Source organism: Athene noctua, chromosome 21, assembly GCF_965140245.1.
Source record: "Athene noctua chromosome 21, bAthNoc1.hap1.1, whole genome shotgun sequence".
NCBI classification, from domain to species: Eukaryota; Metazoa; Chordata; class Aves; order Strigiformes; family Strigidae; genus Athene; species Athene noctua.
Window position 1 is genome coordinate 5813248 of NC_134057.1, and position 26144 is coordinate 5839391.

The 26144-nt window shown below is 41.2% G+C and overlaps 2 protein-coding genes across 7 annotated transcripts; one reads left to right on the top strand and one right to left on the bottom strand.

Moving 5' to 3' along the window:
- Positions 1-1289: 1289 nt before the first annotated feature.
- Positions 1290-8823, bottom strand: HNRNPH3 (heterogeneous nuclear ribonucleoprotein H3). Of its 5 annotated transcripts, none has more exons than XM_074924386.1 (10): positions 8632-8823; positions 7229-7365; positions 6564-6702; positions 5881-6023; positions 5335-5421; positions 4871-4989; positions 3401-3536; positions 3057-3137; positions 2886-2972; positions 1290-2598 (listed from the first exon to the last, which is right to left on the bottom strand). In XM_074924386.1, exons 2-10 carry the CDS (start codon positions 7344-7346, stop codon positions 2522-2524), a joined length of 987 nt encoding a protein of 328 aa, XP_074780487.1. In that variant the 5' UTR covers positions 7347-7365; positions 8632-8823; the 3' UTR covers positions 1290-2521. The 5 variants fall into 5 exon arrangements, with proteins under 5 accessions (XP_074780487.1, XP_074780486.1, XP_074780484.1 ...); XM_074924385.1 differs by having other exon boundaries at positions 4871-4999; positions 5333-5421; XM_074924383.1 differs by having other exon boundaries at positions 4871-4999; positions 5333-5421; positions 5836-6023.
- Positions 8824-9062: 239 nt separating this feature from the next.
- On the top strand, positions 9063-23405 carry PBLD (phenazine biosynthesis like protein domain containing). Of its 2 annotated transcripts, none has more exons than XM_074924388.1 (9): positions 9063-9535; positions 11879-11978; positions 14157-14255; positions 14800-14909; positions 15065-15094; positions 15574-15662; positions 16806-16984; positions 18753-18815; positions 22675-23405. In XM_074924388.1, exons 1-9 carry the CDS (start codon positions 9452-9454, stop codon positions 22785-22787), a joined length of 867 nt encoding a protein of 288 aa, XP_074780489.1. In that variant the 5' UTR covers positions 9063-9451; the 3' UTR covers positions 22788-23405. The 2 variants fall into 2 exon arrangements, with proteins under 2 accessions (XP_074780489.1, XP_074780490.1); XM_074924389.1 differs by having other exon boundaries at positions 9063-9399.
- Positions 23406-26144: the final 2739 nt, after the last annotated feature.

A 26144-nucleotide genomic window follows, 5' to 3' on the forward strand; every position in this document is an offset into this window, starting at 1 on the left:
GTCTAGGATAGAGATGATGCTTATCTGTTCTGCTTTAATAAGAAAGTTTTCAAAAAATATGCAACTAAACAAAACTAATTTTAAAATGGACAATAATATAGGAGTATACTGCATTTAACATGCAATAAATGATATTTCTGTCACGTAACTGCCATCTTTTCCTCCCCTCTGTGCTGCCCTATTTGGATACAGTTGTGTACAATAATTCAGATTGCGGCTTCTTACTCCAGGTGGAACTTCTGCCTTGAACAGAAGGGTGAAGACTGTATGTTCTGTGTGGTTTTATTTCCCTTGGCATCAAACTACGTCACTGGCCTGCTTTTAGCAGTTTTTTGGAGCACGCTGTCATTAATTCTCCGTCTTTCTGTAAAACCCTGTTCTTTGACAGATTGTGATTCTAAACCATCCTCACACTGCGCACAGGAAGAGCTGTGGGGCACCGACTCCATCAAAAGAAACTGTCACTGCTCCCGCCCTCTCAGAGCAGCCGTTTGTGTTTCCTGGGCAATGGCTTCTGACCCGACCAGCCGGGGCATTCGTGAGGAAACGTCCTCTGCCCCCGCGCCGGGACGCAGCAGCTCTGCCCACAGAGGTGCTTCGCGGACCCTGCATGGCCCCTCCTGCTCCTCACAGCAACCGGGCGTACAGGGCAGCGCCGGTTCCTCCCTGACCGAGCCATCTTTGTTCATAGGTTTTCTTCTCAAACCCAACTCCTCTGCAATTTAAACACTTCAGCGGCCGGACCGGCTGAGGGCTGGGTGCAGCGTCGCTGTGGAAGGGCCAGGCCCGGCCCCTCTGAAGGGTGCAGCGGGACTTCGCTCCCCAACTCGTGTTTCAGTGTACTTTTTGCAGATGGCTCGGTGATACGAAGCGGCTCCAAGCAGAGCTCCCAGCCTGCTCTCACAAGGTAAGGCTGAAACCCGTGGCAAAGCGCACCCCAGGGCCGACGGTGTTTTATAGGCCCCCGCAGAACCCTTGGGGCAGATCCCGGCTGGGTATTTTCCTCCAGTGGGGTTCACCCGTGTCCCGGGCCCTGCCATCTCGGTTTCTCCAAACACATCAGCTTTTTCAGCAGCAGACCCAGAACCCACTGCTCTGCAGGAGCACCAGGTTACAGCCAGGCCCTGGGAGGTCCCTGGGGTCCAGGTCTCATTTTCCCTCCCCGTCCGAACCACAACTCTCCCAGTTCTCAGCCCTTCTCCTGCGCCCCTCGCTCACCCTGCCGCTAGCATTTCCAGGCACTGGGACACAGGAACACGCTCTCTAGTGAAATAAACTCCATTCTCCTCTCTCCCACAAGAAGACATTTATTACAGATATAACACAGCACTAGCAAACAGGTGACAGACTTTCAATACCCAAGATCACATTTGACATCGTAAGGGAGGCATTGAGGACAAAGCAGTCAATTTGGGAGATCACACTGGCTCAGAAGAATAAATACCTTTTTCATTACACATCAGGTATGGTAAGTGTCTTCAAACAATAGTTTCTTACATATCTCACATGTCACAAATGCACAAAATGTTTTAGCAACGTGGTTGGGTGGCGTGTTATTTAACAACTCTTGGGCTTAAGAGGTCTTTTAGATACTTTGCTTCTACTGAACTCAGCCATGGAACAACTCGTCAACTTCTGAATACAGACAAAGCAGCTCTGTGCAGCTGAATCGGGTTTAAATACAGAAATTTCATGACAGAAGTCTTAACCTGCTTCCAAATCCCTCTACTCTTCCCACTTTGCAAAAGCAGTGTTTGTGGAAAAAAAGGCTAAGGAGATGACAGCTTCAAATTAACTCCTATTGCCCTATTTCATAAGAGCTCAAAGCTGTGCTAGTGACTTGCAAGGTAGAGGTGTGAAACGCAGGATCTACCTGGATTCCACAGCAAAGCCTGGAAACAAAGGTCACTGCTGGGGCTGGGGGAGGCCCAAAGGCCTTTAGGCCCCCGCCCAGCTTGGGGCAGACAGGGCAGCACAGGAGGAAAAGCCAGGCCAGGGACTTAAGAGCCTCCACAGCTTTACGCCATGGTGAGAAATTGTTACACACAACTTACCAAAAGGGTTTAGGAAAGATTGTTACCAAATAAACTAATCTATTCGTCTACCTTTTTCCCCTTAAGTGGATTTTGCAAACTCATTCACTACACCAAAATTACATAGAACTGAATCAGTGTTCATAGGAGTTACAGTACAACCACCTTTATTGAACCATAGTACAACATCTTAAACCGACTGTAGTCTTGAATATGTAATACATCCTTAGGAGTAACTAGTATAAAAAGTATCAACATCAGTGGTTTGAATATAAAAATTTATTTAAAGTCAGAGTATGCAACAAATAAAACCTACAGAAAACAGATTTTCCCATCACAATCTGTTGCTTACCAAATAATATTGTGAAAACACATTCCTTCAGTCATTATAAAGTTCTTAAAATACAAAAGAAATTAAATTTTGTAAGAAAGTCTAGTAGACCAGCGACTGTTTCTTCCAGGATGGTTTGTGGAGCAAGGCTACCCCTTCAATACATCCCACGCCATCCTCCTCCACCCATACTGCCTTGCCCATAGTATCCTCCACTATTTCCACTGCCACGACCTGCAAACAATTGACACAAGGTCACGCATACATACCTTAAAAAAAGAAAAAATGTGATGGGTAATACAGAACAGTTGGTTGAAGATGACTTAACTTACACTATTTTTCTAAACAAGCGTTTGCTGCAGCAGCAAAACGCATAACCCCCTCCCCTCCCCCCGTGGTTTATTTAAGTTGTCCCCCCCCACTGCCCTCCCCCGCAGAGCCTGCACCCCCCCGCCCCCCCCTCACCAGGCGGGCGCCCGCAGCGCTCCCGCAGAGGCCCGGTCAGACAGGGCGCTACTTACTGTATCCGCCCAGGCCGTCGGGAGTGCCGTATCCACCGCTGTAATTGCTGCCCATTCCCATCCTACCCACGGAGCCGTAGCCTTGATCTGAAAAGCAGAAAGGGCCTGGTTAGGGCCTGGGGAGCGGCGGGCCTCGGCCGGGCGGCAGCGGGGTGCGGGGCGGGCACGTACCCATGCCGTCTCTGCCGTAGCCTCCCATCCCGGAGCCGCCTCCAGCAGTCGAGTTCAGGAACAGCTCGATATATCGATGCTCTGCAGGGAACAAAAGTGACGGACTTTGATTCAGAAACCAGCAGCGCAGAGATGCAAGGCTAACACCCCCCACCTTACGAGTAGCGGTTACAAGCCCCCCGAAAAGCCAGTTTGAAATGTGGTAACTGGCAAAAAGCCTCAGTCTGTGTATTCACTGCACAGCACCCTGGGTGAAGCGCGGCTTAAGGCCACCTACTCCGTTTGCCCTTCAAGCCCGCGCTGAAGCCTGGCCCAGGACAGCTCCACGTGAACCCGACACTCACGCATGTGGTTTTTATCCTTAGACATGGCAGCTACTGCATCCTCGTGTGTTACAAATTCCACATCTGCCTCTCCCGTGGCTCTTCCGTCTGCCCCAATATCAATGTGAACTCTTATAGGATTCAATGGTGAAAAAAACTAAGAAGAAAAACAAACAGAAATCATCACATTAATGCAGAATTCAAGCCAGGTACTTTTTTTTCATCCCAGTGGGTAGTGGAGCACTGCAGCAATTTCATCTCATCCTACCACATACATTTAACTACTAATTTCCAAAGTATTACTTAGTGACAGTGGACCTTCAACATTAGACTAATCTACAAGCACAATCTATTATTATTAGACAACTCCAAGAGCTCCAGCTCCAGAGCTTGAGGAGCTTTCTTTAAAAGCAGAGATGCAAACACAAGTTCCTGCCTGCACACGCTGCTTTAATCAAGAAGTTTAGTATGATGCCATCCTGGAAGAGGAAAATAATTTGTTTTTGAAGAAGCAGAGCCCAATGTCTCAAAGCAAGGACATCTTTATGGAATTCAAAACCAGCTGATTGTCAGCCAGACCGCTTTTGCTCGCTCCAGAACTCGAGGGGATATGGTGGGAGTTCTGAACAACAGCCTCAATCCCAAAGAGCACCTACAAACGAACCCATGGTACGCTACTCATCACCTTGCAGTAACATGCTCTGAATCAAAGCTCTTGCTCTGAGAGTCTTTAGACTGACAGAAGAAAATATAGCTTAATTGAAAAAAAAGCAGCAAGCCAAAAAAAAAAAAAAAGCAAGAAAGAAAAGCACAATCTTAAGAACAGAGTTCTGCATACATAATATGTAGGTGCAACTAACAAAGACGCAGCCCACTGTAGAGAGGGGCTGTGTTTAAACCAGACCTTATATCCCAGAAAACTTCTTCCCCTACTTAGGCCACAGAGAAATGCATTCCCAAAATCGTGCAGATGTGCTTTTATCTGCCACCCTCGACTCTTGCAAGTAACGGGATACCGTCCCCTCCAACCAAACACAGCTCCCTACAGCCTGCCCATCCTGTCCCTCCTAAAGTCAGTCTGAAGTCACACACATACACAAACTACAATCAAAATTTCACATCTGCTATCGCTCTTCCACAGAGCTGTAAGTCTCCAGTTAAACTTCTGAAAGCCTTAAAAACGAGGATACCAACTGCAACAACTATCCTCTCCCAATACCCCTTTTATGGAAATGAAAATGTGGAGTACAGAGATGAACGTTAAGTATAGTTTGGCTGACCTCTCCAGTAACCTTACCTCAGGCGTTACCTTTCTAGAAGCTGATTCACTACTAAGCTTTGTAGAACTCACACAGCAAGCCCTGACTTTAGTTAGCAGATATATCAGAGCTATTGATCGCTCATCTGAGAACTTTAACCGAGTTTGGAACAAGACAGACAAGAACATGCGAGCTCTTGGCACCAGAAAGCCCCTTTCCCCATCGTACTTACATTAGCAATATCGTTTTCCGTCGCTCGAAAAGGCAGTCCTCTCATGTGAACAAAATGACCACCACCATGGAAACCCGACCCTGCTTCTCCAGCTCCACCATAGCCATGTCCTCCCATGCCTATTAAGAAACCCAAACCAAACAAAACCACACACCTGTAAAATCATCATGAAATCCCCCAGAAAAGTCCTCACTACTGTTTTTGGAAAGCACTCACTTTCTGCCCCTGAAAGCAAGATGTTTACACTTCCTGCTTATCTGCCCAGACACCTAACCAGAAGACAGCCTAAGCAACATATTTATGTTTTCCTGAAATTCCCCAATTCCTCCCCTTTTTAAACAACCTCCTTTCTTTACAATGTAGTCTAATGAAGAAAGCTATTATTTCTGTCTTGTAATTCATAGTATTTCCAACTCAAATAATCCAAAAATCTTTTTAAACAATTATAAAAGACTTTTTGTTACCTCTCCCATCCCTCATTCTGTCATCGTAGCCGTCGTTTCCATAGCCATAGTTATTATAGCCACCATAATCATCAAAGCCACCATATCCTGTGTGCAATGGAGAGAAAGAAAGGAATTATTACATTATTACTGAAATTTCACTAAGCAATGCACAAGAGTAAATTTTTCAGTCTTTGGGCACCCCGAAGTTTGCAAACAGTCTCTACAGACTGTTAAACCTGGATTTCTGAACTGAGTGCAAATGTGAAATTTCTTTTATACAGTAAGAAGACTGAAACATGCAAGCGAGACATCAAATTCTGCTGAAAACAGTTCCCTTATTATTTCCATTACTCTTAAATACTAAGCCACATTTTTTGGATACATGACAAGTAAGAATTTCTTTGAGAGCAGCGTGTCAAACCTAAGGGGCACTGCAGCTACCACCATTTCTTTAGTTCTTGACAAAGATGTCAGAAACACAAACTGACAACAGAACCTCCAGCCATTAGATAAACATACCACCGTCATATCCACCACCTCCTCGACGCATTCTGTCATACATACTTCCACGCCCAGCTCCATAATAACCCCCTCTTCCTCCTAATGGTCTATCATATGGTCCAGGTCGTTGTTGTCCCATCATTCTTCTCGGCATGTCACAGAATCCTCTGATTTCGCTCTTACTACTTTTGAAGATTTCAATATATCTAATAAAAGAGGATTTTCAAGGTACCAATAAGAATACACGCACAAGCTCTCTGAATATTATAAAAGGCCATACTATGTTTTCTATAACTAAACATACAATCCAATACAAGTGACTAGAGGTACCATACAACTTAAGTTTCTCCTCAAAACCGTAAGAATCTTAAGTGTATAAAAAAACACTTTACAGTGGCCAAAATTACTACGTGAAAATTCTAGCTGTACAAATTAAGCATAAAACATGTCTTTCCAGTATGAGAAACATACTGTTGAAAAACAACGTCTAGCTATAGTAGCATTTATCAAATTACCCTACACAAGTACGATTGAAACAATTTTCTCAGTTTAGCAAACTACCCAAAGCAATACTGTCTCCCCCACCCCCCAATCTACCATATTTCCCAAGTTAACTTAGGATCAGTTATAAAAATTCTTAAAAACAGCCAGTTCCATATAATGGTCCCCAACCCCCCCAAAAGCATTACTGACCCACAACCCCCAAAAATAAAGATTTAACACCATCCCAAACTCTCCATCCCCACCTGTGCCCTATTCTTTCCTTGTGTTTCCCCAGAGCATTTTCTGCTATCTCCTTTGAAGCAAACTGCACGAAGGCCTCCCCTGTGCTTCTCCCCTGGTAGTCCAGCGTCAATGTTATCCCATTTGGCACGATTTCCAACCCTTTAACCCAAGGACAAATAACCCCATCAAGGGGAACAGTGTTAAAGGCTGAAACATTCCCATCTGTAGCAAATACTTAAAGCATATCTAAACAACAACAACGAAAAAGAAAACCACCTTGTTTCCCCCATCACCCAACAATGCAAGCCAATGATCTTTCATTAAACATTTATGGATTTAGCCATACTTCTTTTCTGTTTAAACTATGTAAAAATACAGCTACCTATGTTACATGAAGAAAATACAGCTACCAATCAAGTAATTTAACTGATCCAAATGCTAACATTCGGGTTACCCCAATATGCATATGTTTACCACCTTGACAGAATTAGACACATACTGTGTTTTACTACATCTATGGTTACTTCTACTTCATTTACAGGGCATAATTCTTACTTAAGGCAAACTAATTTAACACAATCCCTCCCCTCCACCCCATTAACAGCTATCACAAATTAAAATGCGCAAAACATTGTGTAAGACACAAGAAAACTCAGTCACTATACTTCGACTATACTAGAGGTACCTTGGAAAAACTGAACAATCTCTTCTTTGCTGCAGCCAAAGGGCAGGCCTCGAAGTCGTACCACTGTTCCATCATTAGTTGTATCATTTGGCCCGTTATGTTTTCCACTCCAGTCCATCTTTTATTTGAATCAAACCCTACAAAAAAAAGAAGGAAAAATGTTGAGATTCCAGAGATGCCTAAGTCCCTCCCGTCAAAAGAAATGTGGCAGGTTTTTCTTCGGCTAACTAGTAGTATAGATAACGAACTTTAATTCTGTTACACACTTAAAATGGTGCTTATCACATCCAGAGCTCACGTGCATCTAAAAGCGCTCAAACTCTGACAGGGCACACAGCGTGTAGGGAGGGAGGGCTGCACGTGGGTAGGCACCGCACATAAAGCTCATTATTTACTCGGAATACACGGAACATCTGTCCCATAACGCTTTGAGTTGGGTTTTTTTTGTTATTTCAGGGTGGCTTTTTTTTCAGCGTGACAGTTGAAGAAGGGATAGGAACCACGCAAAGCTTCCTGCGTGGAAACACAAGGCCTTCCTTTGTCTGCAAACAAAGCGCCACGGGCCGCGCTCCCCGTTGTTTTTCGTTGCGTTTTCCCTCCGCACCCCCTTCCGGGAGCGCCGACGAAGCGTTGCCCGCACCGGGAGGGCCCCCCGCCGAGGGGAGGGCGCCGCGCACCGACACCGGGGCGGGGAGGCCGGCCCGGCGCGGCGGATGGCACCGGCGCCTCGGCTCCCGCGCGGCGGCAGGTGCGCGCGCACCGCCCTCAGCCGCGGCGGGGGTGCGTGCGCGCTCGGAGCGGGGGGGTACCGGGAGCGCCCCACAATGGGCCGCGCGGCCGCCGAGCCGTGACGGCCGGCGACCCGCAGCCCCCCGTTCCCCGCCGCCAGCCTTCCGACCCGCGGCGCCGACTACCGCCGAAATCGCGGCCCTGACCCACCGCCCGCTCCCCGGCGCCATTTACCGCGCTTCCCCAGGGCCGCCCCCTCCCGCTTCCCTCCTTCCCGCCCAGCTGCCCGCCGCGCCCCGCTGCCACCTCTCCGCCTCGGAGGAGCTGCCCGGCCTCCGCCCGCACAACCTCCGCGCCCCCGGGAGCCCCTCACCGCCGCGCGCCGCTCTCCTGGGGCCGTCGCCGCCCTCGGCTCCGCCACTCAAAATGGCGGCCACGCTCCGGAACGAGGCTCCGCGGAGAGGCGCCGCGCCGCCCCCTCCCCCATAGCCCTCTCCCCAGCGCCGCTGCCCACGGCCCCCGCAGGCGCGCACCGGCCCCGACACCGCGCCGAGGGGCGCAAAGGCCGGTCCGCCTCAGGGCCCAAGCCTCCACCGCTGCCGCCGCGCTGCCCGCAGCCACCCCGGGCGGGCCCGGCCGGGGCTCCCTCAGCCCGCTCTCCCCTCTCCACTCACCAGAAGACCCTCGCACACCCCTCGACGTGCCCCGGCAGGAGCTTCTGCCGGGAAGGAAGCTCCTCCTCACTTCCAACCGCCCGGCGGGCTCGAAACCTACGCAACGAAGATAGGCAGGATGGCGTCCCGGCCGCGCAAATACCGCGAGAGCCACGCCGCGCTCCGCGGCCCCGACACATGCGCGCCTCCGGGGAGAAGGGGCGAACCGCGCATGCGCGGCGCGGGCGGACGGGGCGTTCCCGCCTCTTTCTGTCAGCGCCAGGGCTGGGGGGCGCCGCGGCGCGTGCGCGCTGGGCTGGCGGTCACGCGGCCGCCGGGCCCGCTTGGCGCCAAATGGGGTCTGGGCGCGGGGCGCCTCGGGCACGGGGGTCCGGTCGGGTCCTGGAGCGTGTGTGCGTCCTCAGGGTGCCCGGCGGCCTCGGCCTCGGCTTGGGCGGGAGGGGAAGAGCGTCCCGTGTGGGCGCACGTAATGGCTGTCCGCCTCTCCTCAGTCAGCCCGCGGCTAGGCGGGACCCGCGGGAACCTGACCCGGCTCCGGGCATCGTCAGTGCCTCCGCGCGGGGCGGGCGGGCCCGTTACAGCGTTCTGGAGCTGGTAGCCAGCGACGTGAGAGCGAGGTTAAAGTTTTTTAAATCAGTGCCGAGCGCTGAATGGAAGGAGTCTTGAGTCCATGTCCGCGCTCGGAAGTGACGGGAGGGGGGCGCTGGCTCCTCCTGCCGCTCGGGAAACATTAACTCGGAGTTCTGCTGTCACTCGGGGATAAAACAGGTACAAAGTACCTTGCAGAAAACAGCTTAAGACTAAATAGGCGCAAACGACAATGCAAATTCCAATTTTTACGGTTGATGCGTTTACAAACCGGCCTTTCTCTGGAAATCCTGCGGCAGTTTGTCTGCTTGAAAATGTAAGTTAAAAAACCCCCCCGATTTTATAAGGGACTGCAATGGCATTTGCCATTCTGTACTTGGCCTGAGCACTCAGCACAGCACTCGAATTTGCTTCTTTTGCTCGGGAGTTCTTGCAAGCGTTGTTTGCTGTTGCTCCCGAATAGAGAAATTAGCAAAGCAGAGATTTCTTTTTTTTTTTTTTTTCCCCCCGTCAGAATAATTTCATTCAAGACATGCTTTGCATTTTTTGTAGGTTTAATTGTTTTTGTTTGTTTTTTGAAGGAACATATTGGTTTTAGTCTCACCAAGTCAAAAAGAAACGGCTTAATTTCTTAAGCCCATGGATTCAGAATTAAATGGAAAGGAAATGCAGTAACACTGAATCAGTACTCAGTAGTTTTTGAGTGAATTGTTAAAATGTGGGATTTGGTGTGGATTTCCCCCCCCCCCCCTTTTTTTTTTTTTTTTTTTTTTTTTTTTTTTCCTCTCTTTTCTATGGAAGGAAAGAGGAGGAGTTATAGACCTGGGTCTGAGTCTTTCACTTTTAGTGTGTCATGTTTGGCTTTAGCCAAGTTTAAACAGCCAGGTTTTATTGCTTTGAAGTTGCATGGTAGTTTTAGTGCAATTGACAGTAGTCATCATTCTCATCAAGGTGTTGTGAACAGTTGGTACTAACTGGTACACTTTTGACAATGTCTACCGAAAACTAATTATTAAACTGGTTTAGAAATTTATAGGCCTTATATTATTTGTATAGTAACACTTGATGAAAATTATGAGTATGAAAATGTCCGTAGAACAGTCAATGCTAGTCGCTTGTACTGATAATATGAATCCTTTCTAAATGTTCCTAAGCCTTGTCTAGATCTCATACAGTATAGCCTAATTCCCAGATCAGCTGAAGTTATAACAGAACATCTCCCTTCAGAGGTGGTTTTGACCCCCTAAAATCTAGATACTCCCTCTCAAAATGCACTTTAAAACTATGAGCTTTTAATTGCGTTTTCATATTAATTTTACTTTATTATATTAATATATTGTGAGGGCAACTTATTTGCATGTTGCTTTTGGAGTGTTCAGGTTTTGAAGTTTGTTTTCTACAGAACCTGGGGCTAGAGGCTTCAGTGTCAGAGTTAAAGCTGAGATTCAGTTAAAGAGCAGATCCTAATTTGTAGTTTTATTCTAATCTCCAAGAAAGTGTGATGTACCTAGCAGCAATATTTCTGTTCTCCTTTCCCTTCAGAGTCTCAGCAGATGCTTTACAAAAACCCAGAATGGCACAAGCCCCTCCTGTATTTCAAAGTGCCACAGGATGGCAGTAGTTCAATAAAGTTTTATTATTTTTAATAACATTTTGGTTGGTCTTTGTTCTGGTTTAGTATCTTTTTAGTATCTAATTGATGGAACTGTTTTTCTGAGGAGGAATGCTTATTATGGTAAAAAGAGTGTTGTTTCATTGTACAGAATTCAATTTGCACATGCAGATCTGTTGCATCGGTGATTGTTTCCTATCTGTAGTATGGGATCACTGGCTGGAAAGGATTAAAGTTATTAAGAGAAACAAGTAAAGTTAGGAGGGCAAGTTTTTATCTGTCAGAGGTTGAACCTGACCAAGTGCACTCAGTACTTTGTTTCATTTCTGTTTCTGTCTTTTAAAGACCAGATTCTCAAACATTGCCAGTCAGCATAATGGTGGGAAAGAGCAATGGAACAAGGGTGAAGTAGAATTTTATACATTTGTTTCAGCTCATGTATCCTTGGATCAGCGTTCACTGGTTTAAATCTGCAGGCAGTTAGAGCAGAACGGAGTGAGCTCCAGCATTTTTGGTTTTCAGTTTATCTCCTCTCAGCTTCTACTGACTTAGCATATTGTTCCTGTTGCTCGAAGAGCGCTATCGAGGGTACAGCCCTAACTGCTGAGCAGCCATCTCGGCCCTTGCCCCAGCCATTGCTGCATACCTCTTGCTGGCGTGGATTTTTCAGAGTCATAGAAAGGGACTTGTAGTTATTTTCAGATTATGTTAATAATGAATTTTCAGTGTGATTTTAATCATGACTTTTAAGAAAGTTTTGTGTTCATGGAAAGACTGAGTTTATTTTTTTTGTGATTTTATTTTCCACGTATTCCAAGAATTTGTGAACTAATAGTACAGACATTAGAACTTCCCAGGTATCATAACAGTTGAACTAGTTATCCTGCTTTATGCTTAAAGCTTCTTTTACTCTCAAAAGTGTTTTGAACTAAAAATGAATCTATGGTTTATTATAATAGAAAATGAAATGACACTATTTATTTGGCAGACAGTTTGATTCAGCATTTTTTGGCCTGCTTTTAATTAGATTTGTTGTTTTATCATTAGGACTTGGTTGAAAATTTGCACCAAAAAATTGCAACAGAAATGAACCTTTCAGAAACTGCTTTCATCAGAAAACTGCACCCTGGAGATGACTTTACCAAAAGTGAGTGGTTCTCTTTACCCTCCAAAATCTCTTGCAAGGGAATAGGAAGACCCTGTGGGTGGATTTATAAGGAACAACGCTAATTTGTAAGACAGCCAAAGCACAATCTCGGAGTTGTGATGTATCTTGCTCAAGATAATGTTAATAAGCTGTTTGCACATGGATTCTTTAAAGTATTTGTGCTGCATATCAAATTCATTTTACAATATACAAACATTTATTATTCATAAATTAGACCATTTGTTTTAGTGCCTTTTACTAAACAGGCAAGTTGCATACAGAAAATCTCCTAAAAATGCTATGCAAATATTCTTCAATTAATACTTCCATTACTACTAATAATCTCCTGAGATAATTTCTTATTATACAAGCAGAAGAGTAGAGATGGATCATACTTATACCATATGCACAAGACTCCAAAGTGAGTAGAATCTGGCTTGGCTGTTCAGAAGATTGCTGGTGTATCTGTAAGCTATTACTCGAGTTTGTCACAAAATCTCGTAAGCTGTCTGTGGAGCCAATATTGGAAAATACAGTTTTCCAACAAAACTGGGAAATCTGAAGTTGCCCAGAACAAATGCTGCTCATTTGCTTGGTCTGAGTGGAGGGACTTAACTGGTGTTCTTTGGTAGGGCATGTATGTGTGATCAAAGGGGAAATGGAGAGACACTGGACAAGATAGAAAATATTGGACAAAGAGTCTGGTCGGAATTGCTCTGTGGATTAATTTTCAGCTGAATCAGTTTGCTGAATCTGCTCACTTTGCAGTTGTGTGGTGGCAGGAGCCAAGGGGCTGGAACCCAACTAGCCTGCAGTTTAGGTTCCAGGTTAAGGTATCATGTTGGCATGCCCTCGCTTTGATACCATGTAGTGGAAGAGAGAGAAACAGTTTTGGGGTTATTGGCTGTCTGAAAGAGACCCTAACCCTAGGACAGTATGCAAAGAAACTGTTCTTTATCATTTGACTGTTTGTCCAGGGAGTGGAATTTTGCACAGTCTCTGTAATTAAATAGGATTTTCTTAAAGTAATAACTGTCAGCACTTACTCTTATTGTTAATAAATTGTAATTTGTTTTACAATTATCTTATTGTAAAGAATATTTTATCAAGAAGTGATAATACTTTTAATTTTTCATGTTAACACCTTGCTAACATGCTTAACACATTTATTTATTTTCAAGTCATTCATACCCAACAGCATATGAAATGCCAGTTTCTTTCTCATTAAAGTGCTTTTGATGGGAGTAAAGTTTGTGACATCAGACCCCTGCAGCTGCTGAAGAGAGGCATGGTTTTTTCACAGGAGTTTAGTCACTGAGCTACAGCTTAGAAGTGTGTATTGAGGGGTGATGGGGGCAAGAGGGGACCAGGAGCATCAGAATGTCATTTATGAGACTGTCATCTGCTTCTGGAACATGAATTGGTGTATTAAGGGCTCCTGGACAAAGAGTATGTTTTTGCAGGAGTATGCGTTTGTGATCGGTGCATTTCATTTAATTTTTAAAAATCCGCATTATTTTAGGAATACATTAATTGGCGAGAGTACGAAATGTCTTCTCCGTCTGAGTGCAGCTGCATGTCTGAAGCATCCAGGCAGGTGTCCTGGGTCACCGAGCTTCTCTGTCTCCAGCCGGCCATGGCCGACGCCTTTCCTCTCGCTTTCAGGCTCAACGTCCACTTGGGGGAGCGCCTTGACGCCACAGGGCAGTCCCACAGCTGAGTCCTGCGTCTCCCCTGCCTCAGCGCGCTGCTCTGCCGCCACCGTTAGTTTCATCCACTAGGTTTTGTTGGGATTCTATTTGTTTTCATTAGATAGGGCTATTTAATGCACTATTTTTTCACAGGGGCATTGACAAGACTTGTTCGGGTTTTTTTTAACTACCATTTGTTTCTTTTGCACCTTTTAGTTCTGTTTGTATGGTAATTACTCACTTGAAATATATTTTCATAAGCATTTAGTCTGTCAATAGTAGACTCCTGTTGTTGGCCTGACTCAAAAGCAATAGCTGTTCCAAAAATCAGTACAAAGTAAGTTCCTAAAAGTGTGTTTAAGACCAAGACTGATTATAACATGCATTTTGATTAACTGAAATGTCATTACTCTGTATAAGGTTTTGAGATAAGTTAAAGAACTAGTCTTCTTCCACTTAATAACGCTAAATAAACTTTATTTCCAAGGTTCCTGCTTTGGACTCAGATGGTTCACCCCAGCCAATGAAGTTCCTCTTTGTGGTCATGCCACACTTGCAGCAGCTGCTGTATTGTTTCACGTACAAAGTATGTTTACAATCTGTTTATTACTATAACTTTTTCAAAAATTTAATTCTAATTAAGAAGATCTCTATTTTCTGCAACAAAGGCAATTAATATTCAGAACATTTAGTGAACACATATGGTGATAACTTAGGTATTGTCTTTTACAACTGCTTTGCAATTATAAGGTTGTAGTCTGATGCCTACACTTGGATTCTGATGCACTACTATTACTCTTGTTTAAGAAAAGCCCTAAATATGCAAATGTCATCTGGGAGAGGTACAGTAAAATTTGATGAATGGGGAATATTGCTCTTTCTGTTAAAAGAAATCTCCCGTTCATTCTAGGAACGTGCAGGAAAGACTCAGGCGTTTGCTGTATTTATTGTCCTCAGCAGATTATTTATTGAGTTAGTTTGGAGTTTTGTCACAGAATACAGCTTTACTGTAGTTACTACGTTTTAGCTGCATGATGAACTTTTTGTGAATATGCTGAGCTACTCTAAGAGCTAAAATAATTTAGATTCAAATTCTTATGTTTAATAATGTTGCAATATTTTCTCTCTAGAAAACATAAATTCAGTTCTCACGTTCATGACGCTGAGTGGGGAATTAAAAGCCAGACAAGTGGAGGATCATATTGTCCTGGACTTGCCACTTTACTTCACCTACCCACAGGTCAGTCAAAATTTTATTATTAAAGGCTTTCAAGGGAAGTATGTGTTTATGTCTGTATGGGTATGTAAGTATATCTGTCTGTCGGTAGCTGGATAGATACATACATATATATGTTCTATTTTTTACAGTGTGTTTTTTTTTTTTTTTTTCTTCAGGTACTTCAGGAAGTAGAAGAGTTAATAAAGGTAAAAAAAGTATCTATATGTAGTCTCACAAGAGCTATACTTATTTTTGTGTATTAAAATGTCTGAAAAGTGACAGCATGGCATTGCTTGATGTACTAAACTTTAAAGGTCTGAGTCGTGCAGCTCAGGAAAATGCTGCAGCTGAACTTTTGACTCTCACTATCATCGACTGGAGTGTATTTATTTCAGTGGCATTTTCAGCCTATTGTCTGAATGTGAGGGCAATCTAATGTCCTTGCCCTCTTCAGGTCCCCGAATTTCTTTCTAAATTGACATACATGGAGCTGTTAGCACCAGCCATACCCATTCATGCACTTAGTGCATTTACTTTTCTTGCTTGCATGGACTTGAGGGCTGCATGAGAGACCTTGCATAAGCCCTGATCTAGCAGGGTACTTGTTCAATGCGAATGTTAAGGAAATAGTATTTCATATTCAAATGACAATGTGTTTCTTTGTCTCCTTTCACTTTTCCACCAGGCAGCCATTGGCGACATGGTTGTTCAAGATCTCCGTTATTCTCCTGACACAAAGAAACTCTTAGTCCGCCTCAGTGATGCTTATGAAAGGTGTCTTATACTTTTTTTTTTTTAAATAAAGTGTACAGAAATTGAGTCTGATTGTTAATTTTCTATTCCTTACATACTAGGCTCTTTTAGCTAGTTTTAAAACAGGTGGGCATTAAAAACTCTAATTTGAACTCCTGTGTTAAATAGTTATTTTATCTTCTAATGTGAGCTTAATGAACCTGCAAAGCTGACTAAGATCAGTCTGAAATCTATCTCCAAGAAAAGGAGGTGTAGAAAACAGTTTTAACAATGGTGTATTTTTGCCATCTGAGTAAAAAAATGGTTCAGTAACCTAGCAGGAAATTAGGAGTCTTGCTTCTCAAATGAAGAAGTCAGAGCTGCGTAGCGTAGCGAGACAGGGCACGTTGCCAGAACGCCATGGGTTCTTGTTCCCATTTGACTATAATCTGCTTACACAGACTTAACAGCATCGTAAGTAGCTTTAGAGAGGAAATTCCAATTCAAATAATTCCAAAGCATTTGTTAATCTCAGAGAGCTGAATTTCATGGTTAAGTCAAGTATGATTTGAGTATATATTACTGAAACACAACTTCTTTACTTAGGCCAAATTACTATTATTTTCACTTGAAATTTGGCCTAACGAATGTTTAAAGGTTGGTCTAGTGGGGAGATGGAAATATCCTCAGCTGAGTACTTATTATTTTTACTCTTTCAAACTTTATTTTGTAGGGAGGTATCTGCAGCTTCACAGACTTGAGACTGTTGTAGAATGCTTTAGAATCCCATGAAGATCTGAATGCTGTTATTTGCTTGTTCTGAAAGGAAGTGGAGGGCTTACTCTTTGCATTTTGTAGTGATGAAATACTTCTTCAATGATTAAAAAGTTGCAAGAAAAGTGTGTTCTTTTGTAGCTAATATTCCAGGATGCTCTGTTTTCAGAAATAAATAGGAAGTGCATGGCTTGAACTTTTTTCTCTGTTCACTCAGTCTGTTATAATCAAGGTAGTCTTCTGTCAAATAACATTGGGAGGACAGGTCTGCAAGTCTTGTCTCTAACTTTTTACCATGTCTGTTTTGGGATTGTACAGAAGAAGATTTTGTAGTTTTATGTTTCTTTTCAATACTTAAGTTCATGTAAAATAAAGAATATCAGCTATTAAAATTCTGTGATTATATTCAAGGTCTGTGTTGGAAGAACTGCAAGTGAACGCACAAAGTTTTTTGTCAGCTGAAAAGACAGGAAAGGTGAAAGGACTCATACTCACTCTTAAGGGAAATTCCAGTGGAAAACATAAAGGCCATGATTTCTACTCCAGATATTTTGCACCTTGGTATGGAGTTCTGGAGGACCCTGTTACAGGTTTGTGTTTTTGCGATAAGCGACTCTAACTCTTGTTTCAGTTCAATTAAAAGGTTCTTATTAAACTTCATGAGTCTGTACTTTGGAGTCCTTCTGATAAATTACTGTTTTATATGGACAGCAGGAGTGTGCTCATTAAGCTGGGAACTTTCATGACTGATGCCAGCTCTTTCAGAAAAAATTCTTGCTGTCATCAGGTCAGATTTTCCTGTGTCTCTTTCAGATCTTTTCCCTGAACTATTCCAGTTAGAGAAAAGTGAGAAACTAGTTTGGTATTGAATAGATGTTGCAGAAGTTCATAGCCGCTTCTGTTTGTGTCCTGTATTTTTTTTTTTGGACTTAAGCTGAGATCTCCTCTAGTTTCATGACACTTATTGTGGATTTTCTCAGGCCTGTGAATAATATGAACTTGGCTAGTTGTGTATTGAGGGACATTTAACAGACTTGTTCTCTGCCTGTTCCCTTGATGTTCCACTCAGTAGGTGTGATGATTGCTGCAGAATGATGTTATTTGCTTAGGTACCAGTTAATTACAGGTTAATTATTAGGCAGCTGAGAACTTGGTCAAAATTGCTCATTAAGAGTTTTGCTCAATAAAGAGGAAACTTTCTTTATTGGAACAATGGTGGTTATTCAGCACTCCTAGCAGAAAGAAAGGTTTACGAAGACATATGAGCTATAACAATTTCTTAAGCTTTCAGTCCCATTTTCCACATAAAGATGGAGTCAGAGTCTTGTAGACATATCTAATCGCAGAGCTCATTCCTTAGGACTTCTAGGAAGACTAGTATTGATATGTAGGAAAACCTGGAAGTTCCTGAATCTCTGAGATTTTTCTAGGCTTGTTATAGCTCACTGTTGCTTGTCTTCTATCTTCAAGTGTAATTTCTTTGATGAAAACAAATCTTTTTATTGTGTAGCTGAAGTATACTTTTAACAGTTAGGCCTTTGTATTATATTTCTTTTGTAATTATTTCTTAATAATGTTTACATGCCCCGGTGTCCTTGAGCCCTGATAATTATAGTTACTTCACAGCAGGGTTTCCAGCAGAGTGTCTTTGCCCCTAGCTGCTAATGTAGACTGAAGCAGCGTGACAAGCTATGAAGCTGAGAAGTCATCCAAAGTTTTTAAGCCATCTGCCGATCAGGAAACAAGAGATTGGTATTTTAGTTTTCAGAAGCTGTGGTGAGACCTTAAAGATCTCCTTGAGTTACATCCTGATACTTAACAGCATTCAGGTTTGTTGTGAAAAACTGTTATGAGAGGAAATACTTTTTGTTTTACACTGTCACTTCTATCTAACTGTTTGTTCTTAAAAAATATTGAAAAGCCTATTCAGATTTTTTGATGGGTAGCCGTTCATGTTTCTTTGAATAACATCATGTTTAGATGAATAATAATATTTTGAGTTTAATATTTTCAGATTCTGTTATTAGGAAACTTCACTTTTGCTAAACAAATGAGTACTTTGGCTCAATTTAATCAATACTATTTGTAATTCCTGCCTGTTTGTGGCTAATCACAAAGCCCTGGCCTAGGCAAAATTTCCACTGAAGTCAGAGGATGAGGAAGTAATACAGCTTTATCATAACTAAATGAAATTATAAAGCCTTAAGTTCTGTCTACTGTGAAAACCCTTAGGTGTTTTTGCCCTAAAAACACTTGTGGCACTTGATTTGTTTATGGCATTTACATTTTGAAGGTGCTTGCTCTATAAAGTAGCAATTCTAATTTAACTCTGTACTTTGTTTTCCAATTTCTTTTAAGGATCTGCCCATGCTGTTCTAAGCAGCTACTGGTCAGAGCAGCTGGGGAAGAAAGAAATGCTTGGTAAGAGAAACTGTTTTCTTGCAAAGCTGCACGTTCATGTAACTACTCAATAAAAAATAAAAAGTAATATTATTGATACACTCCAAACTGTAGAAATAACTCCCTATCCATTTTCTCGATAGGAATAGAACATTATGTAATATTTTGTGTGTGAGATAATCTTTAAGAAATAGCTTTCTTTTCTACCCACCAACATGACACATCATGCCTGCAGAGTCTGAAGTATCAGTTTCTGGATTGTAACTCTGCAGTTAGTTTTTGATTTCAGCTTTGGACTTCAGTTCTCGTGACCCTTCATCATAATTGAGGCTTGGTGAACTTCAGATGATGTTTTTGTGTTTTGACTGAATTTTACTTTACTTCTTGGTCTTTATGACTCACATGTTAGGTATTGGGAAAAGGTATTGGTATTTTCATTTAGGATGTGTACTCATCAGTACAATTTGGACAGTGTTTTCCTTTCCCCTTGTATAGTAAGATGAGACTGAAAAAGTCATATGGTTTCTGCCTGATTTTGGAAATTTCTTGAGAATTACTCCAGATTAATCCCTTCGTGACTTCTTTAGGAAACTTAGGGTTTAGAATAGCTAGTGTTGTTATAGCTAGTTAAGAAGAGGTGATGTATTTCTAACATTCAGATTCTACATACAGAATGTGCTTTATGGTACAGGGTTTTTCTGGTTTCTGATACACCTATATTTAGGTATGAAGATCAGTTTTCCTCAGGGTGATGATATTTTACATGGTAGCAAGGAAGAATATAAAAAAGAAGTCACACTACAAGAGCAGAAAGAATTTGACTGACCTTAAATATATAAGAATGGGGACAAGATACATGGGCACGGGCAAATTTTGTTTGTGATTTTATTTGCAGTTTTACTTTGAAATAATTAAGCCTTAAAGGAATTTAAGATGGCTGGACCTCTGAAGTCAAAGAACATCTAGATTTATTGGCATTCTTTCAATCAGTGAGATATGCTTATTAGATCATGTATTTGTTGTTAAGCAAGAAACTGAAGAACTTGGTGGAAAAAAACAAGAGAAACTGTTCATACATGACAACACTAGATAAAGAGGCATTGGGTGTCTGTTTACTGCTCATGTTTCTAGTGCTTTGCCAGAGAATGGAAGAACAACAGAAGCAATAAAATAGCCTAGTCCCTGTCTAGGGGGGAGCAGGGGATTACAGTTCTTTTGTGGACCTGACAACAATTAAGTCTTTGGCAACATTTAGTTTGGAGCAGAGATTGGAGCCTTGAACTAATAAGGTTCCTCATCCATAAAAGTAAATGCTTTTCCAAACAGGTTCCTTGATTATCAGCCTTCCTTTATTTGGTCAAATGAATCTCAAAATGGATTTTCTTGAGAATGATAAGCTCTTTAAAAGATCTGTTTGCACTCCATAGCTCAGGGTGGTAATCCACAGTGGCTGAGACCTTCTTCATTGTGGACCGAAGGAAAGGTTTAACATTCTGAAGATCTCACATTTGCATTAACATTGCACAAATCTGTGAAAGTTTCCATAATGTTGGGGGGAAGAATCCCAATGTATTTTCTGAAAAGGAGAAACTGTCTTTGGTAATGCCTCCGTATGGACTGGATGTTTCTCAGAAGATTTTGACATTTTCGCATGTTAATGTGGAATTTGAAACTTCCATGCTATCTATAGACACTGCTTCTTTAAGTAATCAAACAGGCGGAAATTCCGTATGTATTTTTAGGTGATACTTTCTACCTGTTTTGCATTTTCATGTGTTTTGTATGTACTGTGCCATTTCCTCTTTTAGAGAAACTATCTCAGGCACTAAAGGCAATTGATACTGTAATCAGCTTCTCTAATGTGTTTATCAGAAAAAAAATAGTCCTGTCTTCCCAGAAGATTGTGGTGTTTTTTGTTTTTTTGTTTTTTTTTTTTTTAAATTTAATGCATTTATGTTCTCAAACTTCTGTTGTGGTAGAAATCACATAGAAGAGATTTAAATAGAGAAGTTAATTTGACATCTGATCAATATGTAGTCTTCTGAGAAGTAGCTTTTCCTTACATACACATGACTGAGGGGGTATCAGGTAGTACTAGGACGAATTCTATTACTAATGAGATTATTTGGAAAAGATGGTTGACAGTCAAGAAGATTCCATATCACCAAACAGTAATGAATGAGAGCATCTTTTGACTTTTTAGAAGGCTTTGCAGTAGCTTCTGTAATATCTGATACTATTGCAAGAATAAAGGAAGTTTTTTCTTCCATAAAATGAAAGATGTTCCAAAATAGATCAGATATGAAATAATATAAAAATGAGGAACATTAAATCTATTGTCAGATCTCTTGGGGTATTGTGACCTCTAGGAGGAGGTCAGCTGCATCTTTGCTGAAGTATCAGACATAATTTCCTGGTTTTGGCTTCTCTTCCTACTTTTATTAAACCAAATTGTCAAATAATGACCACACCCAGCAACTACAAAGAGAATTTTCCAGTCTTTTTACAAGGTGTAATACTTTATGATTGTTCTTAAAACTTTTTTACGTATCCTTGAATTTAAGCTGAGTGTTGAATCAGAGTTCAGTATCAGTCCTTGCTGGTTTTTCATTTCAAGAGTCTCTGCAGTATTTAAAAAAATATAATCTCTCATATCAGATGTGTAGACTTTCATAATTGCTAAGAAATGCAATATTTAGCAACTATCTCTGTATCCAGCCCTTCACGTAGTTTTCACATTTCTAAGACAACATTTATAAACATGCTTAAGGAATTTGGTATATTCAAACAGATTATAGAGAACTTTCCAAGTTATTGTGAAGAAAAGGGGCTGTATCCAGGACTGAGCTTTTTTAGCTGTGGCTGAGGGATTGTTTTAAAGCATACAGTATATAGGCCATCTGTTAGAGATCCTGTGCTCTGTCAGGATCTGAATGCAACCTCTACCCAATTTACAAATTGTGGGTTTGTGAGGAAAAACATGCCCTTTGGCTTTGAATAACTTTTGTAGTAGTTGGAAGTTCACTGAGTAAGAAGACTGAACATTAATGCCTCTTTTCCATTTACAGTCTTTTACAAAAACAACACTATATGAAACTCAAACCTTTGCTAAATGCCATCTGAACCAGACCATTTTCTGATCAAGTAGTTGCACAACTAAAATTGGACTACTGAAACAAGTCTGCAGACTCAGCATGTTAAGTGAGCATTATCATCCTACCTGTATATGAATAAACAGTTAAAGCAAAAGTTTAGTTCTGTAATTATTTACAAGCAGAAGGCTATTGCTACTTAAATGTTATCCCACTGTATTAAATTACATATTCAGGATTATATAAATCAATAGCTGTTCCTGTATGTGTAAGAATTTGGTCTCAGTTTATGGCAGCTGAAGGAGTATCTATTTCTTGGTAGGCTTTCTCCACGGCCTGCTTGAGCTTTATTTACTATTTATTTACTTTACTATTTACTTAGGTTCAAAGAATGTGTTTGGCTAATACCTACTTGAGATGTTCAGTATGGTAAGTGGTTCTCTCTTATGCAGGTAATACTTGGTGTTCTTCACTCGTACCTACAGAAACTGCCTCTCCCATGGATGGGACAATTCAAGACTTCTTTAGGAAAGGAAACATGGTTGGCTACATCGCAGCAAACTATCCTTCACTACTTGTGTTAATTAATGTTTTTGTCAGACTCAGTAGACCAGTTCTAGTCTGATACACACCCTCAGCTAATCATCTGTAAAGACAAATTCATCCAGGGTATCCCTGGTGCTGCTTGCTTTCTGGAGACAGAAACCTCATTTCTCTGAGTTTTAATGGATTTTTAAATAATTTCTGATAGATAGTTTTTTTAACTGTGGATTCTTGTTTCCATTTAGCTTTTCAGTGTTCCCGCCGTGGAGGAGAGTTGAAGATTTCGCTGCGTAATGATGGAAGAGTTGATATTGCGGGGCAAATGGCTATTGTATTAAAAGGAAACCTGACTTTCTGAAGAAATCGACACTAATTTCCCACACCTTCAAATTGCTCATATTATGCTGATTATATCTTAGCTCTAGGCGTGAATCACCACTGTCTGCAAAAGTCTTTGATTACTTATTGTCTATTTTAAAAAAAATTGCTTGAATATGCTCACTTCTAATCTTCAAGATCCGTGCTATTATTTTCTTCACTTTCATCTTGCCACTTCATATGTACACTGACCTCAGAAAATGTCTGAGGACAGCTATCTTGTTTTTCTGCTGTTTAATGATTCTGTTCCTTATTTCCAAATTGTAAACCTTTCTGATGGATAAAATAATCAAACTTTTTCCATATTCAGTCATCTTTCATGAAATCTGACTACAGTACTTTAAAAAATTAAATAAATTTCTCTGCCATATATTGAAATGATGCTCATAAGTTCATTAATTTACTTGAATTAAAAATATGAAAAATATAAATAGCTTAGAAATGTGCTTTATGGTTCTCTTTTACAAACAGTATTTTTCAAAGATGAATGGTATTGCAGTGGCCCATAGTACTGCTGCTTAGTCAATATTTTTAATTAAAGTTTTAGTGGAAAGATTTAAGAGATTGACATAGTGACATAAAACTGGTTAAAATCTGGAAGAAAGCTTTATTGGTTACAGCAGTGTCATTTACTTTACAAAGACTGAAGATTTGCTCCTAAATTAAAAGTTTCTTCTGTATTTTCTTCATGAAGTGTACTGCTTCAGATTCTGTCACTTTTTCTTTAGTGTTCTTGTCTTTCTCTGGATTTTTTAGGAATATTGAACTGTTTCAGTTACTCTAGCTAAAGCTCTGTTTTCCCTTTCAAATCAGTGTTGTCTTAAGCTCTGCTTTAGTTCTTTTTGTTTGCAGTATTTCAGGATGAAGTATTCTGAATTCAGAGGTATTTTCATACTATGGGAACAGCTGGATGTCAGCCCTTTATAAATGATGAGGAACTCGGTTGTGCCAAGTTCCCCTATTTCCAGCTATTTTGAATTCTATCATAAATTGTAACTTACATCTTTCTTAAGTCCGAGTAGCTGAAGACAGATAAGTGTGAGAATCCTAGGATTCATTTGAAATGAAAGTTTCTAGCTCCCGCCGCTACGCAGAACATATGGAATATACGATTTAAATGCACTGCAACGCTCAAGAGGTAGGTGGCAAGCAAAAGGAATCTCCAGATGGAAATGCATGTTCTTCCCTGTTCAGTCTTGCGTAGTTCATGGACCTGAAGTGTGGCTTATAAACACGGACTCGTCATCAGATGCCAGGCACAGCCATGGAGGCAGCTTAATAGCGATGCTGCTGTGGCGTATTTAGTAGCCACCTCGACCTTGCCTTCTCACAAAGCAGACTGATCACTTTCTGGCTAGTGACCTGGATCTTCCTGAGGAGCAATACTGCAAGCTTGTTTTGTTGCATTTGCTGCTTCCTACTGGCTTACGCAAAGAGTGAATCTGAGATGCTTTGGGGAAAAAAAACCCAACCCTTCCTTAAGAATATAAATGAACTAAAGAAGCAATTATTGTTCACACATCCACATTTAACAAATAGACAGTACAATAACTTTTTTACTCAAGGGGACTAATAATGAACAAAGCCCGGTAAATTTTGTATATACTTGCTATCTAAATTTCCTGACCAAACCCATATCTTTGCTGCTTAATGCATTTTTTTTTTTTTTTTTATAGTTTACTACTACTTTGTCCCTATTTCTGTTCACAATAGAAAAATCACCAGAGCTCAGGTGGGAGACTATGCAGTAATGTGTTTGTAATCAACAGATTAGTTAATCAGCCATGATTTATTAATGATGAATTAATTATACCTGATTGTGCAGTTCTGCTGCCTAAATGGAGCTTTAAAGGAGTTATTTTATTAATCATCATTGTGCTAATTGCAGACACTTACAGAAGGATTGCTAATTAAATATGCAACCATATGCAAAAACAAGCAAGGCTGCTGAGAGTGGCAAGAAAAAGAGCACTCATTTTCTGAGTAGCAACTTTATTCTCATGAAATGTGTGTAGTTGACCTGGTGATCCTAATTACTCACTAAGATTTATTTTAATACATTGCACATTTTCAGTCAACAGCAGAGGAAATAAATTGTTTTGACAAATTCTGTCTTTCCTAGCGCAAAAAATAGGTTGTGTGAGCTTCAGATAAGATTATTTAGAATTTTTGTGGCCTTGTTTCATGTTTTCATGTGAAGGATTTACCTGTTGGTTTTATTAGCTGTATATAGTTAATCTAATGTAACTATCTTTGAGCAAGATCCTGGTTGCAAGGTTACCTTAGCGCCAAATGAAATGTCTGGTTACACTTGAAATGAGGATTCGGACTCAAAATTCTATGAGTTTCACATGAAGAAAGTGTGGAACACAGTGATGTTCAAGTTAATTTCCAAAAGCCAAAGCCAGCATGGAAAATGTACAAAGAAAACAATACTTGAAGGCAGATTTCTGTGAAGAGACTACTATAATTTAAATAAGCATTAGTGCCATGTGATCTTTGACCTACGCAACACAATTTTTAGCTCCTTATAATGCGAAATACAATCTTTGAGTGCTGTAGAACTTCATGCAGACCTCATCATCATGGACTTTCCATGGACTTTTTTAATGCAATTTGCTAGGCCTTACTCATTAATTAAAAAAACCTCTGTTCAAGAGAGAATTTTCTGGAGCTGCCTGTATGATATTACAGTTATTAACATAGAAGTTTGGAATTTAATGTTTCTCTAAGAAAATAGCTAATTTGCATTATTTTGATTAAACTAAAATGTTGAATCAAAAGTTAAATTAAGTGAAGATACTGAGTGGGAGGTTGGAAAAATGCAGTGTCTCTTCAGTTTCTGGTGCAGAGGATCCTTGGAGGTATTTAAAAGCTGTGTAGATGTGGTGCTTAGGGACATGGTTTAGTGGTGGACTTGGCAGTGCTACGTTAATGGTTGGACTTGATCATCTTTAAGGTCTTTTCAAACCTAAATAATTCTTTGATTCTATGATTTGCAGAACTGTTCTGAGCTGGTCTCTTAATTAAGGTTGTTAGCATAGGGATGTGTTGAACGAAGACCAAATTGTGTAAAGGGAAAATACAATTCAAAAATTCCTGTGCACTGGAGAGTTATTTATTGTGAGTGTGTCCAAGAAAAGGTCATTAAGTTCCAGGCCACTGTAAGTTTTGAGTTAATCTGTGGCTAGATCCAACAGCCGAGACATGAAAATTTAAACGCACGTTTGCTCATTTTACACCTTTGGTGTGTGTCTTTGCGGAGGCATAGCCCGTGTAGGGGTCAGGAAGGAAGCACATAGCTGTGAGGAAGGAAACAAAATAATAAAAAAAATCA

What these genes read in the sequence shown, in the direction of transcription:
- PBLD (XM_074924388.1), top strand. Translation starts at nt 9,452, where the DNA reads ATGCAAATTCCAATTTTTACGGTTGATGCGTTTACAAACCGGCCTTTC. An exon ending in TGGAGATGACTTTACCAAAA is followed by an intron (nt 11,979 to 14,156) that starts GTGAGTGGTTCT and finishes TTTATTTCCAAG; the next exon opens with GTTCCTGCTTTGGACTCAGA. An exon ending in TGTATTGTTTCACGTACAAA is followed by an intron (nt 14,256 to 14,799) that starts GTATGTTTACAA and finishes TTTTCTCTCTAG; the next exon opens with AAAACATAAATTCAGTTCTC.
- HNRNPH3 (XM_074924383.1), bottom strand. Translation starts at nt 7,346, where the DNA reads ATGGACTGGAGTGGAAAACATAACGGGCCAAATGATACAACTAATGAT. An exon ending in AAGGAAAGAATAGGGCACAG is followed by an intron (nt 6,024 to 6,563) that starts GTGGGGATGGAG and finishes CTCTTTTATTAG; the next exon opens with ATATATTGAAATCTTCAAAA. An exon ending in CGGAAAACGATATTGCTAAT is followed by an intron (nt 3,537 to 4,870) that starts GTAAGTACGATG and finishes TTTTCTTCTTAG; the next exon opens with TTTTTTTCACCATTGAATCC.